Below are 14,404 nucleotides of genomic sequence, written 5' to 3'. Positions count from 1 at the left end.
GAGATCTGTTGTTACGGATTCACTAAAGAAGTGGCTGGATTTCCCAGCATCCAAACCCAGTACAAAATCCCATCCTTTCAGGCCAGCCCTTTTTACAGTGCCTTACTCTAACTTTCAAGTCTTGCATCTTTTCTGCATTCTTAGCATTGCTCTCCTTAGAGAGGGAATGGTAGCTTTTGCTCCATAACTCTTACGAAAGCATGAATACACTTTAAGCAAACAAAACCAAAAATCAGCATAAAGCAGCGTCTTGTTTGGGAAGCCATCAATGCTTGAAGTTATTTACAAGATAGAAGAGTGATGGAAATTGAGCCAAACCTATCGTCTTTTGAATTTCCAGGTAAGGAAATCTGGCTATTCCCTTTATTTTAAGCAATTAATAATTTGTGTGAGGTTGCTTTTAATATTTTTTTTTATTACTGAATGGTCATGCTCCCAGACTCCACCAGGACAAGCTAGATGTCCCATCCTTGGAGGGCATTCACCCCTTGTAGCTCAGTTGACAATGTATACCTTAGGTTTTAAGTGTGCAAGTTGTTTTTACTCCTTTACCTTTGCCTTTCTGGAGCAGCCTCCAAACTGAATGAAAGTAAAGGGGGTTGCAAACTTTGTGCCATGGCATGCACAGACACTGGGGTTGTCATGAAATGGTGTAAATCTCTCACTGCACTGCTGTACACTTGATACCTTTTACCAAGTCAAAACAGGCACAGGACTTCCAGCCAGCCAAAATGGCACTTAGGCTCTGGGTGTAGTTTCTGCTATGATCAGTCATTTACCTCATAGTCCTCTTCCAATGCAGGTTGATTATACCTTTAGGTTAAACAAGCTGCCTGTAGTTTCTCTTCTCTTTGAAGTGTGTGGGTTCTACTCTGCTGTGGTTACCCAGGACTGTCTCTGTTTTTGAAGACATGCCCATTAGTGGGGCTTCTCCTCTTGCAAGCCTCAGTTTGCACCGATTTGTGTCAGCTCCCTGGCTTGTAACATAACGTGCAGACCTGCAGAGATTCAGTCTGCCTTTTTGTTCTTTTTTGTTTGAGTTTTAGATTGAGGGATGTTGCTCGGTTCCCAGTGATAATCCCCACCCCTCATTTTCCATTCTAGGAGATAAAATGTTACAGAATGACAAGTCAGAAAAGAATGTAGAAAATCAAGAGGATGCAAGGGGAGCACTCCAGTTCACTACCTTAAAGCAGGGGAAGAGCCCCTACAAGCGCAGCTGTGACGAGGGGGAATCCCACTCCCAAACAAAGAAAAAAAAAATTGACCTCATCTTCAAAGATGTCCTGGAGGCTTCTTTGGAGTCTGCCAAGTTTGAAGAGAACCAATTAGCAGCAAGTACACCACTTTCCCTCAGAAGAGCATCTAAATACCAGGCTGAAGACATCTTTGAGCAGTGTGGCAGTGCCATGCAGCATGGCTCCCTGAGCCTCAGCAGAAACCAGGGTGAGAGGGAATGGAGGGTCCCTCACAGCTCCTCTTTCATTTCAGCCAAGGAGATGAGCATTCTTGAAGATGAGGAAGAAGAGCAACTGTCACTTAAAGCAGACAGCCCAACCGAGCTGTCACTGGCCTCTGCACAAGGCAACTCCCATGAAATCCCCACCACGTCCTTCTGCCCCAACTGCATCCGGCTGAAGAAGAAAATCCGGGAGCTGCAGGCTGAGTTAGACATGCTGAGATCTGGGAAGTTACCCGAGGCACCCGTGTTACCGCCCCAGGTACCTGAGCTCCAAGAGTTCTCAGACCCCACAGGTAAGCCTTGCCGAGTTAGAGCATTCTCCACACCCTGCCTAAGGAGAATAGTGAGAGGCCTGTGTGCTGTGTACCCATCTAAAGCGTTTTGCTCTGAGTGTTCAGGTGAACCTGTGGTTCCATGGAAGGTTCTTTGTCAGGTTTTGTGACTGGGTGTCTTGTGACAGGAGCTGATGCTGTGGGTACAGTGGAAAACACTGTCTGGGAAAGACTCTGTATGACAATTTGCTCTATTTGTTGCCATTGTAATTGATAATGCACTGCCAATAAAAAAGACATTCCATTGCAGACAGTTTGTTTGCTGTATTTTTGATGCATTCTCTTTCAGCGGAAGCCCCTCCACAGTGCCTCACATGCTACCAAGAAAGTATGAATGACTCTGTGGTAACGCTGAAATGTGCTCTTTGTGTATGAAATTCTGTCCTGCTGTGTCCCTTGTTGGAAATCTCTCTCTGTTTCCTCCATTGCCTTAACACAACCATGTGTCCCTTTCTGAAGATATATTTCATTTCCTCCAGGAACACACTGTCAAGCAGCCAGGAGCCTTCAGTAGAAAGAATATTTGGGTCACACAGCATATTGTTCAAGTGGCCAGGATGTAGTGTCCTTTTTTGCTGTTCATTGTGGCATGCTGGAGACAAAGTTCTTATGCAGAAATATTGATTTCTTTTCCTTTCAAAGTTATGATTCAAATTCTATCCATAATGTATTGTGGGCAGAAGAAGAGCAGTTGTGGCCAACTCTTTGGGCAATGTTCTGCTGTCACCAGTAGGATACTTCTCTTGCTCAGCAACTTTGTAAATACCTTTTTTTTTCCTTTTCTTTATTTTTTTTGTTGCAGCTTCAGAAAGCATCATCTCAGTTCCCACCATCATGGAGGACGATGACCAAGAGGTGGATTCTGCTGATGAATCAGTTTCCAATGACATGATTGCTGCTACAGATGAGCCTTCCAAGATGTCTTCTGCGACGGGCCGGAGGATACGGCGGTTCAAGCAAGAGTGGCTTAAAAAGTTTTGGTTTCTGCGGTACTCCCCGACACTGAATGAGATGTGGTGCCACGTCTGTAGGCAGTACACAGTGCAATCTTCTCGGACTTCAGCCTTCATCATTGGCTCTAAGCAGTTCAAGATACACACAATAAAGCTACACAGCCAGAGCAACCTCCACAAGAAGTGCCTGCAGCTTTACAAGCTCAGGATGCACCCAGAGAAGACAGAAGAGATGTGCCGAAATATGACCCTGCTCTTCAACACAGCCTACCACCTGGCCCTGGAGGGCCGGCCCTACTACGATTTTCGGCCTCTGGCAGAACTACTGAGAAAGTGTGAACTCAAGGTGGTGGATCAGTACATGAACGAAGGAGACTGCCAGATCTTAATTCACCATATCGCCCGGGCTCTCCGGGAGGACCTGGTTGAGCGCATCCGGCAGTCTCCCTTCCTCAGCATCATTCTGGATGGGCAGAGCGACGACCTGCTTGCAGATACGGTTGCGGTCTATGTGCAGTACACGAGCAGCGACGGGCCTCCAGCAACTGAATTCCTGTCTCTTCAGGAACTCGGCTTCTCTACCACAGACAGTTACCTCCAGGCATTAGACCGGGCTTTTTCCAGCCTTGGAATACGACTGCAGGATGAGAAGCCAACTATCGGCTTGGGAGTTGATGGTGCTAACATTACCGCCAGCCTGAGAGCCAACTTGTTCATGACAATCAGAAAGACCTTGCCCTGGCTTCTCTGCCTGCCCTTTATGGTGCATAGGCCCCACTTGGAAATTTTGGATGCCATCAGTGGGAAGGAACTACCCTGTCTGGAGGAGCTAGAAAACAATTTGAAGCAACTGCTCAGTTTCTATCGTTATTCTCCCCGACTCATGTGCGAGTTAAGGCTCACTGCTGCCACTCTGTGTGAGGAGACCGAGTTCCTGGGGGACATTCGAGCGGTGAAATGGATCATTGGGGAGCAGAACGTGCTCAACGCTCTCATCAAGGATTACCTTGAGGTTGTGGCCCATCTCAAAGATGTCAGTGGCCAGACCCAAAGGGCAGATGCTTCTGCCATTGCCTTGGCCCTCCTGCAGTTCCTGATGGACTACCAGTCGATTAAACTCATCTACTTCCTGCTGGATGTGATTGCTGTGCTTTCACGCCTTGCCTATGTCTTCCAAGGGGAGTACCTTCTTGTGTCACAGGTGGATGATAAAATAGAGGAGGCCATCCAGGAGATCAGCCGGCTAGCAGACTCTCCTGGGGAGTACTTGCAGGAGTTTGAGGAAAACTTCCGTGAAAGCTTTAATGGCATTGCTGTGAAAAATCTACGGGTGGCTGAAGCCAAATTCCAGTCGATCAGAGAAAAGATCTGCCAGAAGACCCAGGTGATCCTAGCCCAAAGGTTCGATTCCCGCAGCCGGACATTTGTGAAGGCTTGTCAGGTATTTGACCTTGCAGCTTGGCCCAGAAGCACTGATGAGCTCATGAGCTATGGGAAGGAGGATATGGTACAAATATTTGAACACCTGGAGACAGTCCCATCATTTTCCAGGGAGGTTTGCAGAGAGGGGATGGACACCCGAGGGAGTCTGCTGATGGAGTGGCGAGAACTCAAGGTGGATTATTATACCAAAAATGGTTTTAAAGACTTGCTCAGTCACATTTGTAAATACAAACAGAGATTTCCCCTCCTAAATAAAATAGTTCAGATCCTCAAAGTCCTTCCCACCTCTTCGGCCTGCTGTGAGAAGGGGCGCACCGCCCTGCAGAGAGTGCGCAAGAACAACCGCTCTCGGCTCACGCTGGAGCAGCTCAGTGACCTGTTGACGATTGCTGTTAACGGGCCGCCCATCGCCAACTTCGATTGCAAAAGGGCACTCGATAGCTGGTTCGAGGAGAAGTCAGGCAATAGCTACGCCCTCTCGGCCGAAATGCTGAGCAGGATGTCATCTCTTGAGCAGAAGCCGATGTTGCAGAGCATGGACCATGGCTCTGAGTTTTACCCTGATATTTAGGAAGGAATGCCTCAGATCAGATAATTTTTTTAATCTATACTCTAAACTTTGATATATTATATAAAATATATATTATCTATATTAAGGAAAAACCCACACTGAAAATTTAAAAGTTAAAGACGATGTGCGTCTGATAGAAGCTAAGCAGAATTTTAAAGATTGAGACAATGTTTAGACATTTACTGGTGTCTCCAACCATGGCAGCTGCAATGTAGGTGGCAACATTTCATTCTTTAGAAGCATGTGCTGGGGCCATACTCTACATGTTCAAACCTAACAACCTATAAGCTAGACAACGGGTCTTTGTCAGCCTCATCCTCCCAGCAGTTTCCTTTATATGTGTGTTGTCGGTTTGCTGGGTTGTTTTTTGTTTCATTTTGTTTTGGGGTTGTTTGTTTGTTTGTTTGTTTGTTTGTTTGTTTGTTTGTTTGTTTGTTGTTTTCTCCTCAGTTTCAATCTCTGCCTCTCTTTCCATTGTTCAGCCCAGTTATTGAGCCATTTCAGTCTTTTGTTGGCAACAGTCAGATTTCTGATTTCCGACAGAGCATCCCGTGTGTTTATGTTGCCCCCAGCTCCACCCAGTTCTCTTCAGTTGAGTGGAAGCTTTCTTCACTCAAAAGATTACTGTCAGGAGAGAAGGGCTGGGGGTATGATTTTGGGTTTTTATTCTGATTCAGAAATACATGCCTCCACTAAACTGTGATGCCCCTTTCTCAGTTTTCCCTACCTTTGGGCTGTAGAGTAATACTTGGCTTTCAGCTCCTTTTATGATAACCATAGTACCAGTCTATCATACGTATGTTATAACATGATGTCATGTGCAGACTATAAAATAGCAAAATAGAGAAGGCAGGGGGAAATTTTTGCATTTATATTTTTATATTGTATGAGATAAATATATATATATATATACAACTATTCATTCAAAACCAGGGCTGCTGTGGAAGCTAGACAGCCAATGAGTCAAGAGCCACCTCTGGGCGGAGATTCAAAGGCTTAAAAAATTATATTCTAATTTACATTATTTATACTATGTCTTTATAATCCTAGATTGTTGTGGGGTTTTTGTTTTGTTTTGTTTTGTTTGGAATGACTGAAAGAAAAACCTGCTGCAGTTTGGTGGCAGGAGCTATCAATGCAAGATTATCTTGGATTATATTCATGTGTGATGTCCTACAAAGGTTCACTTACTCTCTTGTGACCAAGGTAACATGTTCCACAGCACAGCAGACTGATGACAGCAGGAAGAAGGGATGCTCTGCTTCTTCCTGCAAAATACTTCTTCCTTTCTTGAAGGAATGCAGAATCCAGCTGAAATGTGAATGGAGGACTTGCACCTTCCTTCACAAAGAGATTGTTTTGTGGGCTTGGGGCTCTTATTTGTTTTATTCTTTTAAAGTAAACAAGCTCCAGCCATCTACACAATATCCCTTCAGGTTAGAAAAGAGATTTAAAAAACAAAAACCACAAAAAACCCCAACCAACCAAAAAAACCATCACACAAACAAAAAAGGTGCAAAAACTCCACAGATGCTAGTGCCTTGCCCTGCTGATGTGGCATGGACAGCACCAACCTGACCAGACCATCATGGGAGTGAGACGTGTTGTCCAAAAGGTGTCCAAGCCAACATGCTCTCACTTCCCAGAGGGATGAGCTTTGTGCCAAGCTGTGTTGTTTGGAAACATGATGGTGGTATCAGCAACACTGAACCTTTCCTTTCTCCTGTTACCCCCCTGCCCTTGGTCTTGGTGCTAAGATATCTCTAGAACCGTTGCTGCTAGTTGATAGCTTTTCATTTATATAAATATATATATATATATATAATATTATTTTATTTTTTAAACTTTTTTGTTTGTTTTCAATGGAGATGTAGCATGTTTGGAACCGATCTCTCTCTGAGTCACTTTCACTGCCAGGGTTCACGCACTGTCTTCCCCGGGAAAACACACACTTCTACCTAGGTCTCACTCACCTCCTGCTAACCCCTTTGCCTTCAGCAGAACTTCACAGCCAGCACTGGCAGAGGTGTGCAGCCAAGCCACTACACACTGGTTCAGCTTTCAGACCCCACAGGAGCAGCTAGGCTGGTGTTGGTCAGGGTTTTGGAAGTGTTTGCCTCTGTCCCTGTGGGACTGAGGAGGGATTGAGCCCACCCAAAGCACGAGTGGTGGGCAGTCCTTGTGTCCTGACACAGCCCCTTTGCTGCCCTTTCAGTCAGACGGTCCAGGTGGAGCAGAGCAGACCCTGTGAATGTAGCAGCAAGGGCTGGTCAGCATCCTCTGTAGCACTTACCCCTTGCCTTACCTCTGACAGCACGTGCAGCCTGAGGCTGGCTCAGGCAGGAGAGGGCACCTGTGCCAGGGCCACCCACCTGCTGCCAGACTGCTGCCAGGGGTGCAGGTGCTGGGTGCTCTTCCTTGTGCTCCTCATGGAAATGTCACGAGCTAGGTCAGGGCATCACACTGTTGCAACACAGGAGCATTGATATAACAGACCTAGCAAGCATGAAAAATGGCTTTGTTTTCATGTTTTCCTGTAAATTATGTAATTGAATTGATCCATTCTTCCAGAGGAGTAAAAATCAAACGAGAAAGCCTCTGTCAGCTGTGCAGCCTTGGGTGGTTGTTTGCCTGACCATGAGGTAGGGTCCTCTCTGTACAAGCTGCTCACAGCTCTCCAGGCGTGGTGAATTGGGTCTGCTCAAGGTGCTGCTACAAAGCTCTGGATCTGCTGCCTGCCAGGGAAGTGACAGGCTCCCTTCCTTTTTAAAACTTGAGGAGATGTAAAAAGATAAAAAAGATAGAAAACCTGCTGCTCCGTTAGTTTCTGACTGGAGATGGGCAAGGTGAACATAGATCATAGAACCCATAGAACTCCATAGCTCTTCGTGGGTGGAGAGGAAAAATCACCTGCCTTTCTGTTTGCAGCAGCAAAAGCTCCTTGGCACAGAGGCCCATCAAAATGCCTGGCCCACGTGAAGGGAAGGAACTTTTGGGGACACTCTCCAGACACCTTTGGAGAGAGGAATGCTCCCCCAGGGCTTGTGCTGAGCAGCCCAAGAGGCCTGTTTACAACTCCTGATCCAAGCCTCCTAACTTTGGCCACTGGAGAGGAAATGGCAAGGTAAGAGTTGCCAGAGGCCTGTTCAGAAATTACTCTTCCAATTTGTCACTCCTTCCCTTTGGTTCACTTGCAAATCCTGCTTTCATCAGTGACACCTTTTGCTGGCAGCTCTTATTTCTAATGGTGCAGTGAAATGAGCAGCGTGTGGTGATTTTCTCTGGCAGCCAGATGACACAGGCAGAGCACTTGTTCCTTTAGCAAATAATTTTGCTTGCAAACAGTGATTCCCTGCCACTGGATGATGTGAATACCTGTGACAGGAAAGGTCAGAGACACCTTACATTGGTGATGGGGATAGTCAGGAGCTTGGCAGAGCGGCTGGCCCAGCCCAGCCCATGCCAGGTCCTCCAACACAATTCCCTGTTACCTGCACATCAAAAAATAAGCCTGGCCTTTGTCCTAGGGTAATGCAGGTGATTTGCAGGCTTTCCCTCCAGGTTAACCTGCCTATCTCAGATCTTCATGGGTAGTCTGTGGATGGAAACGTGACTACCAGCATAGACAAGATAGGGAGGAGGGAGAAATACCAGTGCAAAGCACCCCTGGCTTCCCAGGGCTCCCGAGCCTTTCCCTTGTCCGGGCCCAGCCTGGATGTGAGGTCAGGAGGCTGCAGCAGGCATGGGGAGGGCTTAGCAGGGTGCTGAGGGAGGCTTCATGCCTCCAAAATTGCCGTGCAACGGGTTTAATCAATGCCTTTCCTGCTGTGCCGAGAGAGCGAGAGGAGCTGTTTTGAACGTGTTGCTTACAGCATCTTGAACTGGTTAGGCTGCAAAGACAGAGGGTTCAGTTTTTCTTGAATGAGCTCTTTATTGTCTCCTTCCCCTGCATCTTAGCTGTGGCATCTGACTGTGAATAATGCACACTTCTCCAGACCCTCGGGTTTATATATTTCTAGCCCGTGGGACTTTTGGTTGCCAATTACCCTTCCCGACTTTTTGCTCAGGCTCCTTGCCTCTTTTACCCTGCTGTGAAGCAGAAATCTGTGAAGCACATTTAGATATGTCCTTCTGCAGGGCTCACCTGTGTCCACAAGGGTCCGGCCCTCCAGCCACGAGACCGACCAGCAGGGATAATCCTCACAAGAGACCAAAGCTCTTCCCATACCAGCAAAAGCACGTGGAAGTTACAGGGGCTGCGAGGGGACATGGCAGGCAGGGTCCCTGTGTGGTATCTGCCTTGGGCCTTGATCCAGCTGCAGCAATGTCCCTCGTGCTGGTCACGCTTTTGCTGGTATGACTGTTCAGATATGATTCAGGCTCGGTCCATCTCTTTCTCACAGCACAAACTCAACCAGATGGCCCGCGGGGTCTTCAGAGTCCCCTCTTTTCTTATCTCATGAGGATTGCTGTTTGTTTGACCAGTGCCTAGACAGCTGGCTTGCAAGTAAGCAGCAACAGCCTCTGCTTTTGCAGATTCCCCTCTCAGCCCTGTTAAAAGAGGTCTTAAAAGCAGAGAAATGGTACGTTAATCCCCCAGCCATTGTATCCAATGCAGTAATGCCTATGCAATTCCTGTCTCCCTTGGAGACACATATGTGTGTGCATGTAAGCTAGTGTATGTATACAGTACATATGCATATGGTCTATATATTGTATATACGCACATCCCAGTACATATACACACAGTACAAAAGATTAAAATCACATGCTTATATATCTATAAATGAAATCCTATATATTTATATATTTCTATGTTTTCAATAGATATAAAGATATAATATAGAGATAGACTCAACCACCCTTGTGTAAGGCTGGCCCTGTGTTCTAGCACAAGGCATGGAACACTGAAGACTTTGGACTTTGGGATGGTTTTAGCCATACACTGAGGCCTACATTTACATGTATAGCACTCTATGGAGAGGGGCTTGCTGTGTTTAGGGCAAGGGGTTTCCTTGCTGGCATGTTAACCAAGTGATAAATAAGGTTTGTTTAATAGTGGAATGTCTTGATAGGGGAAAATGCTTGAGTGTCCTTCTCCCAAGAAAGCCTCTTGCTGAGGTCCTGTGTGTTTACACTTGGACAGACACATATCCCACCCTCATATGCACTTTGTCTCTCTGCATGGATGTGGTTGGCAACTGCGGGCACTGGTGCTGTGGAAAGGTGGCTTTTTGCTGCTGCACCTGGCATTCCTCAGCAGTCGCCGGCACACTACCAGGGATACCTGTGCTGGCCAGCGCTCACCAGCACCAGCGACAGTGTGGGTGCAGTGTGGGCATTGGTCAGTGACACGGCCGTGGCACTGGGATAAAGGCAGCAGGAGAGCCAAGGTGGGTTTGAGCGGAGGAAGGGTTATGGCCATGCAGTTGGAGCTGGCAGGGATAATGTATGGAGCTGGAACAGTGCAGACAAGAAGGAACCGTGAAGTGGGAGCAATAAGGATGAGAGTGTGTGATCCCAATTGGGAAGGCACGTTCAGCTCTCTTGGGTCAGGCTGGCCACTGTCCTGCTGCAGGAGCCACTCTGCTCCCTCAGGTCTCACAGCCACTCCTCAGCCCGTGAGCAGCCTGCCTGGCCAGGGGCCCAGGGAGGCTTTCTGGAGGAAAGGGAATGATGTGACTGTATGGAAGACATGGTCATGTCGCATGTGTGCCTTTGGGCCCCAGCACACAGCGTTCAGACCTTGCCAGGCGGAAGCACCCAAGGGCGCAGCCCTCTCACCCTGCCCATGCAGAGACACCTGCTTTCCCATGACCAGCATTTCCATGCTGGGATGAGGGTGGATCTGGGCAGTGAATCAGCCCTCCCTGATTATCTGCTGATGCCTGTGGGATGGACAGCTGTGTCGTCCCTCCCTCCCTTCACTCAAAGGACACTGCTGCATTCTGAAGCCTTTGGCTGGACACCTGAGAGGACCTGAGAGGTGTCTCTGGCCGGTCTGGCAGCAGGTGGTCAGTCAGCAAGCTGCTTTCCCACAAGGGTTGGAGGGAAAGCATGGAGGTTTGCCTTTGCAGCTCTGTGCCAGGCCTGGCAAGCACTGCACTCCTTGCCATTTGTTTAATTTGTTGGCTTTGGTTGGGAGGAGGGTGAGTTGTAATTCCGACGCGCGAATGGCTCGTTACACTGGTATTGCATGAGCAGACGCTGTGCAAGCTGCCCCCAAGCCCCTCACACACCTCAGTGCCCTCTCCCAGGCCTCTCTCCTCCACACAACTGGTAATCCACCTCAGCCGCCCCTGCCCGGCGGCGGCTCCCCGCTCTGGCGCAGCCCCCGTGCCGCGCAGCACGGCGGGGAGCTCTCGGCACCTGTTCCTCACAAACCTCAGAGACAGTTTTCTCACTCCAGCCCCCTCGTTCCGATGCCACTGACACCCGCGTGAGCTCGGCCCGCGGCCTGGCCTCCCAGCCGCGCTGCTGGTGGTGCTGCCACCCGCCGAGGCGCTCCCATGCACTGCCCCTCACCTCGAATAAGCTCGCTGGGCTCCGCGGGGGAACCACGTCTCGTTTGCTGTAATGTCCCCAACGCTACAGGAGGGCTACGGAGTTTTGTGCCAGTCATGGCGTCCTCATAGACTCACCTGACAGTTAGCAAAAATGCATTTCTACTTCCAGAGAACGAGGTTTTGTCTCAAACCTCTCCATATCCACATCCAAGCACAGCCCTGCTGAACTGTTTCAAGCGGTCTCTCACCCACCCACTCACCCACCGCACACACATATGAAATGAGAGAAAAATATCTAGACGTCTATTACTATATATGTATTAATATGTTAATATCACTCTTTTGGAGACATTAAAATGTTATTACTTTACAGACTATGCTTTATAGTACCTGTGTGAAAGGACCTAGGACACTGGATACGAATAGAGCTATGTTGATATATCATAGTATGTACACGAGAACTTTCCTTTTGTCATATTATCCTTGTAATGTAAAATGATTGTTAATAAAAAAAACAAAAAACATTTAAATTTATCAACTCGGGTTGCTAATTCTTTAAATTGTTCTTGGAGGTTAATGTCATTTTACCAGATGAATGGCATCTAAGCTGATGCACTCCCATTTCCCTCAGCCCAGGACTATAAAGAGCAGATCCAGTACTGATTAGGGATGGATCCTGGGTGTGGCACACTGTGAGTGTTGATACTGATAGTATTGCTGAGCTTCAGTATGAAGCATCAACAGGGCAGGCTCTTTAATCGGGTCTGAAGGAGTCCCAGTTTTCCAGTTGGCCCAGGGGAAGCGTGCATGGAGATCCATCAATCCCCACAGCTGAAGAGCTGTGCAGAAATTTTGGGTTCAGAGTGAATGCTTCCAAATTCTAATGGCAGTTAGAATTAGAGTGGCAGTTTCTAGGCTGAGAAGTGAAAATAGCCCCAGATTAGTCATCCAATAGGTCCAATAGGAAATATTGTTTTAGTGACTTCCTCAAAGTCCATTTCATTGAGCAGACTGCATATTATACACAGTTTGTAATTTTCTGGCAGCTTTCACTTCAGTGATTTAGAACTGCTTATTTTTAAGCAGTAAGCAAGCCCAGCGAAATCCTGGTGGTTGTCAGGGCTTCAGTTGGGTTTCCTGGGCACCTGTCAGTCAGCAGTGAAAACCTCATCTCTGGGGCTTTTCCCTTTGCTAGTCAATTGACAGCATGAAGGCAGGACAATGCTTCACTTTCAGCAGCTCAACCATGTGTAAAGAGTCAGAACTGCTTATGAAATGCATTGCTGCATTGTAATTCATCTCCTACAGGCAATTTTGTGCTGTGGGCTCTTGTTAGTCACCCTTGGCAGTGATTGGCCTCCTTGCTGGTGACTTCAAACCAAGGACTTAAAAGCAAGATCCCTTCAAGCAAAGTGCACTATCTGAACTTTTATCAGGAATGGAAGCTTGCACAAAATTCATCTGATCTGTGGCTAAAGGTGCCCTTCACTTTTAGGACCAGTGATTCTCATGTCAATATGAGTGAAAAGGAAATTGAAAAATTCCTCGGCGATGGTTGTCATAGCATTAAAGCCTGACACGCACTTCCACAGCTCTGCTGGTGTCCTGGATATGCTCCATGGAGATGACTGTTGTTAGCAGCTGGTGCTAGAAACTTCATTTAGCAAAAAATCGAACATGTTTCTTCCTGGAAGCAGGAGGTGTGGAGCCTATGATGCCAAGAGCTTGCAGGCATAACCTGCAAGGGGGGGTTTGCAGCACTTCCTGGGGCCTGTCTTCCCTCTCTTACTCTCCTGAGGCAGAAGGAGAAGCACAGGCAGCTGAGCACATGGGTGGGTTCAAACAGTGGCCCCCAAGGTGTTTAAGTCCAAGGGCAGAGGCAGGTGTCTGGGTAGTGCCAGGTCTGGCTCTGCAGTGGCACAGAGGCTGTTTCTGGCAGAGCTGTCGCCATACGCCACACAAATGGAGCCACAGCTCATTTACTAAGGGCTCTAAAAATATCTGCTGGGTAATCAAAGGCTCCCACAGCACAGCATATGTGCTAGCTAGACTTTCTGACTCTCTGAAGTCCCCTGTTTGAAGTTGTTTTGATCAAGGAGAAAAACAAGTGTGCTGTCTGTATGGCTGCCAGACACTGTTTCTGGGGACACTGGTGGCACCTCTGGAGGCACACAGGGGTGGGAGAGCCCCGCAGAGGTGCCAGGGCTGGGATGGGGAGCCATGGCTGCACTCCAGGCCACCACTGCACTTTGTGGTGTTCAGGAGAGCTGTCTGGAAAACAGAGTAGTGTGTTGGTTTTAGGTGTGACCTGTTTTCTCAGGGGCATCTTGGAGCCCTGTCCTGCCTGGATTTATTCCACATTCAGTGATCACTAAGGGTTCAGGGAAGTGGAGGAATCAGCTGCAGACCTTCAGGACTAGCACTGGCAATGACTCTGTTATAGATTATGCTGGATTAGCTGCTACTCTCTCTTGGCAGACAGAGCATTACAGGACAGTCCCAGTTTAATTTTTAAATACCATAGGGGGAAAAAAGCTTCTAATAAATCTGAAGTGACAATGAACAGCAGGGTTAACAGAAGAATGGTTGTGTGGCAGCTATTGCTGCTTTTCAATATGCTGAGCTGGGAATTACTGAGTAACTCTGTGTGAATCCCCCAGGTGGGAAGGATTGTCCCTGGCAGATGCACCACCCGTATTCAGCTGACTGTGCAGCAAAAATACGGCTTTTTCCTTCATGTCTACAGGAAATTCTTCAGTGCCATCAGCCTCGCTGTGCAGCTGACAGGCACCTCTCTTTGCGAAGCGAGCAACAGCCTGGGGCTCTGCAGACTGGCTTTGTTTTCTCTCCTTGTGCTTTAACACTCACTGTGATGGGTGAGAGTGCCCCCAAACTGTCAGTGAGGTAAATACCTCCCGCTCTTGCTCCAAAAATCTCTTTTCTTTTACTTTTATGTGCAGGTTTTGATCTGTGTGTCTTGTTAGGAACCAGCTAATTCTGGTGATGGTATTAGGTCACTCAAACATGTTTTCCTCCTTACAAATGCATGCTTTACAGAGTATCATCAACCCAACTTGAAAGTACTGAGATTGGCAAAAAACAAAATAATAATTAAAACCCCCTAAATTCACTTCTTA

At 47.6% G+C, this 14,404-nt stretch overlaps 1 protein-coding gene across 6 annotated transcripts in view; it reads left to right on the top strand.

The window, feature by feature from the left end:
• The window catches only part of PRDM11 (PR/SET domain 11), a 48,011-nt gene extending 36,210 nt beyond the window's left edge, over positions 1 to 11,801 (top strand). For 3 of the 6 annotated variants that reach the window (XM_033061534.1, XM_033061536.2, XM_033061532.1), the window contains 2 exons: positions 1,105 to 1,755; positions 2,597 to 11,801. In XM_033061534.1, coding sequence (XP_032917425.1) covers positions 1,105 to 1,755; positions 2,597 to 4,761 — 2,816 coding nt within the window. In that variant the 3' untranslated portion in view covers positions 4,762 to 11,801. Of the gene's footprint in view, positions 1 to 174; positions 341 to 1,104; positions 1,756 to 2,596 lie in introns of those variants that run through there. The other 3 variants (XM_033061538.2, XM_033061535.1, XM_033061537.1) reach the window with 3 other exon arrangements.
• Positions 11,802 to 14,404: the final 2,603 nt, after the last annotated feature.

The sequence above is a fragment of the Catharus ustulatus genome, chromosome 6, assembly GCF_009819885.2.
Source record: "Catharus ustulatus isolate bCatUst1 chromosome 6, bCatUst1.pri.v2, whole genome shotgun sequence".
In the NCBI taxonomy this organism is placed as follows: Eukaryota; Metazoa; Chordata; class Aves; order Passeriformes; family Turdidae; genus Catharus; species Catharus ustulatus.
The sequence above is the reverse complement of the archived record's forward strand: the minus strand, read 5'-3'. Positions and strand labels throughout refer to the sequence as shown.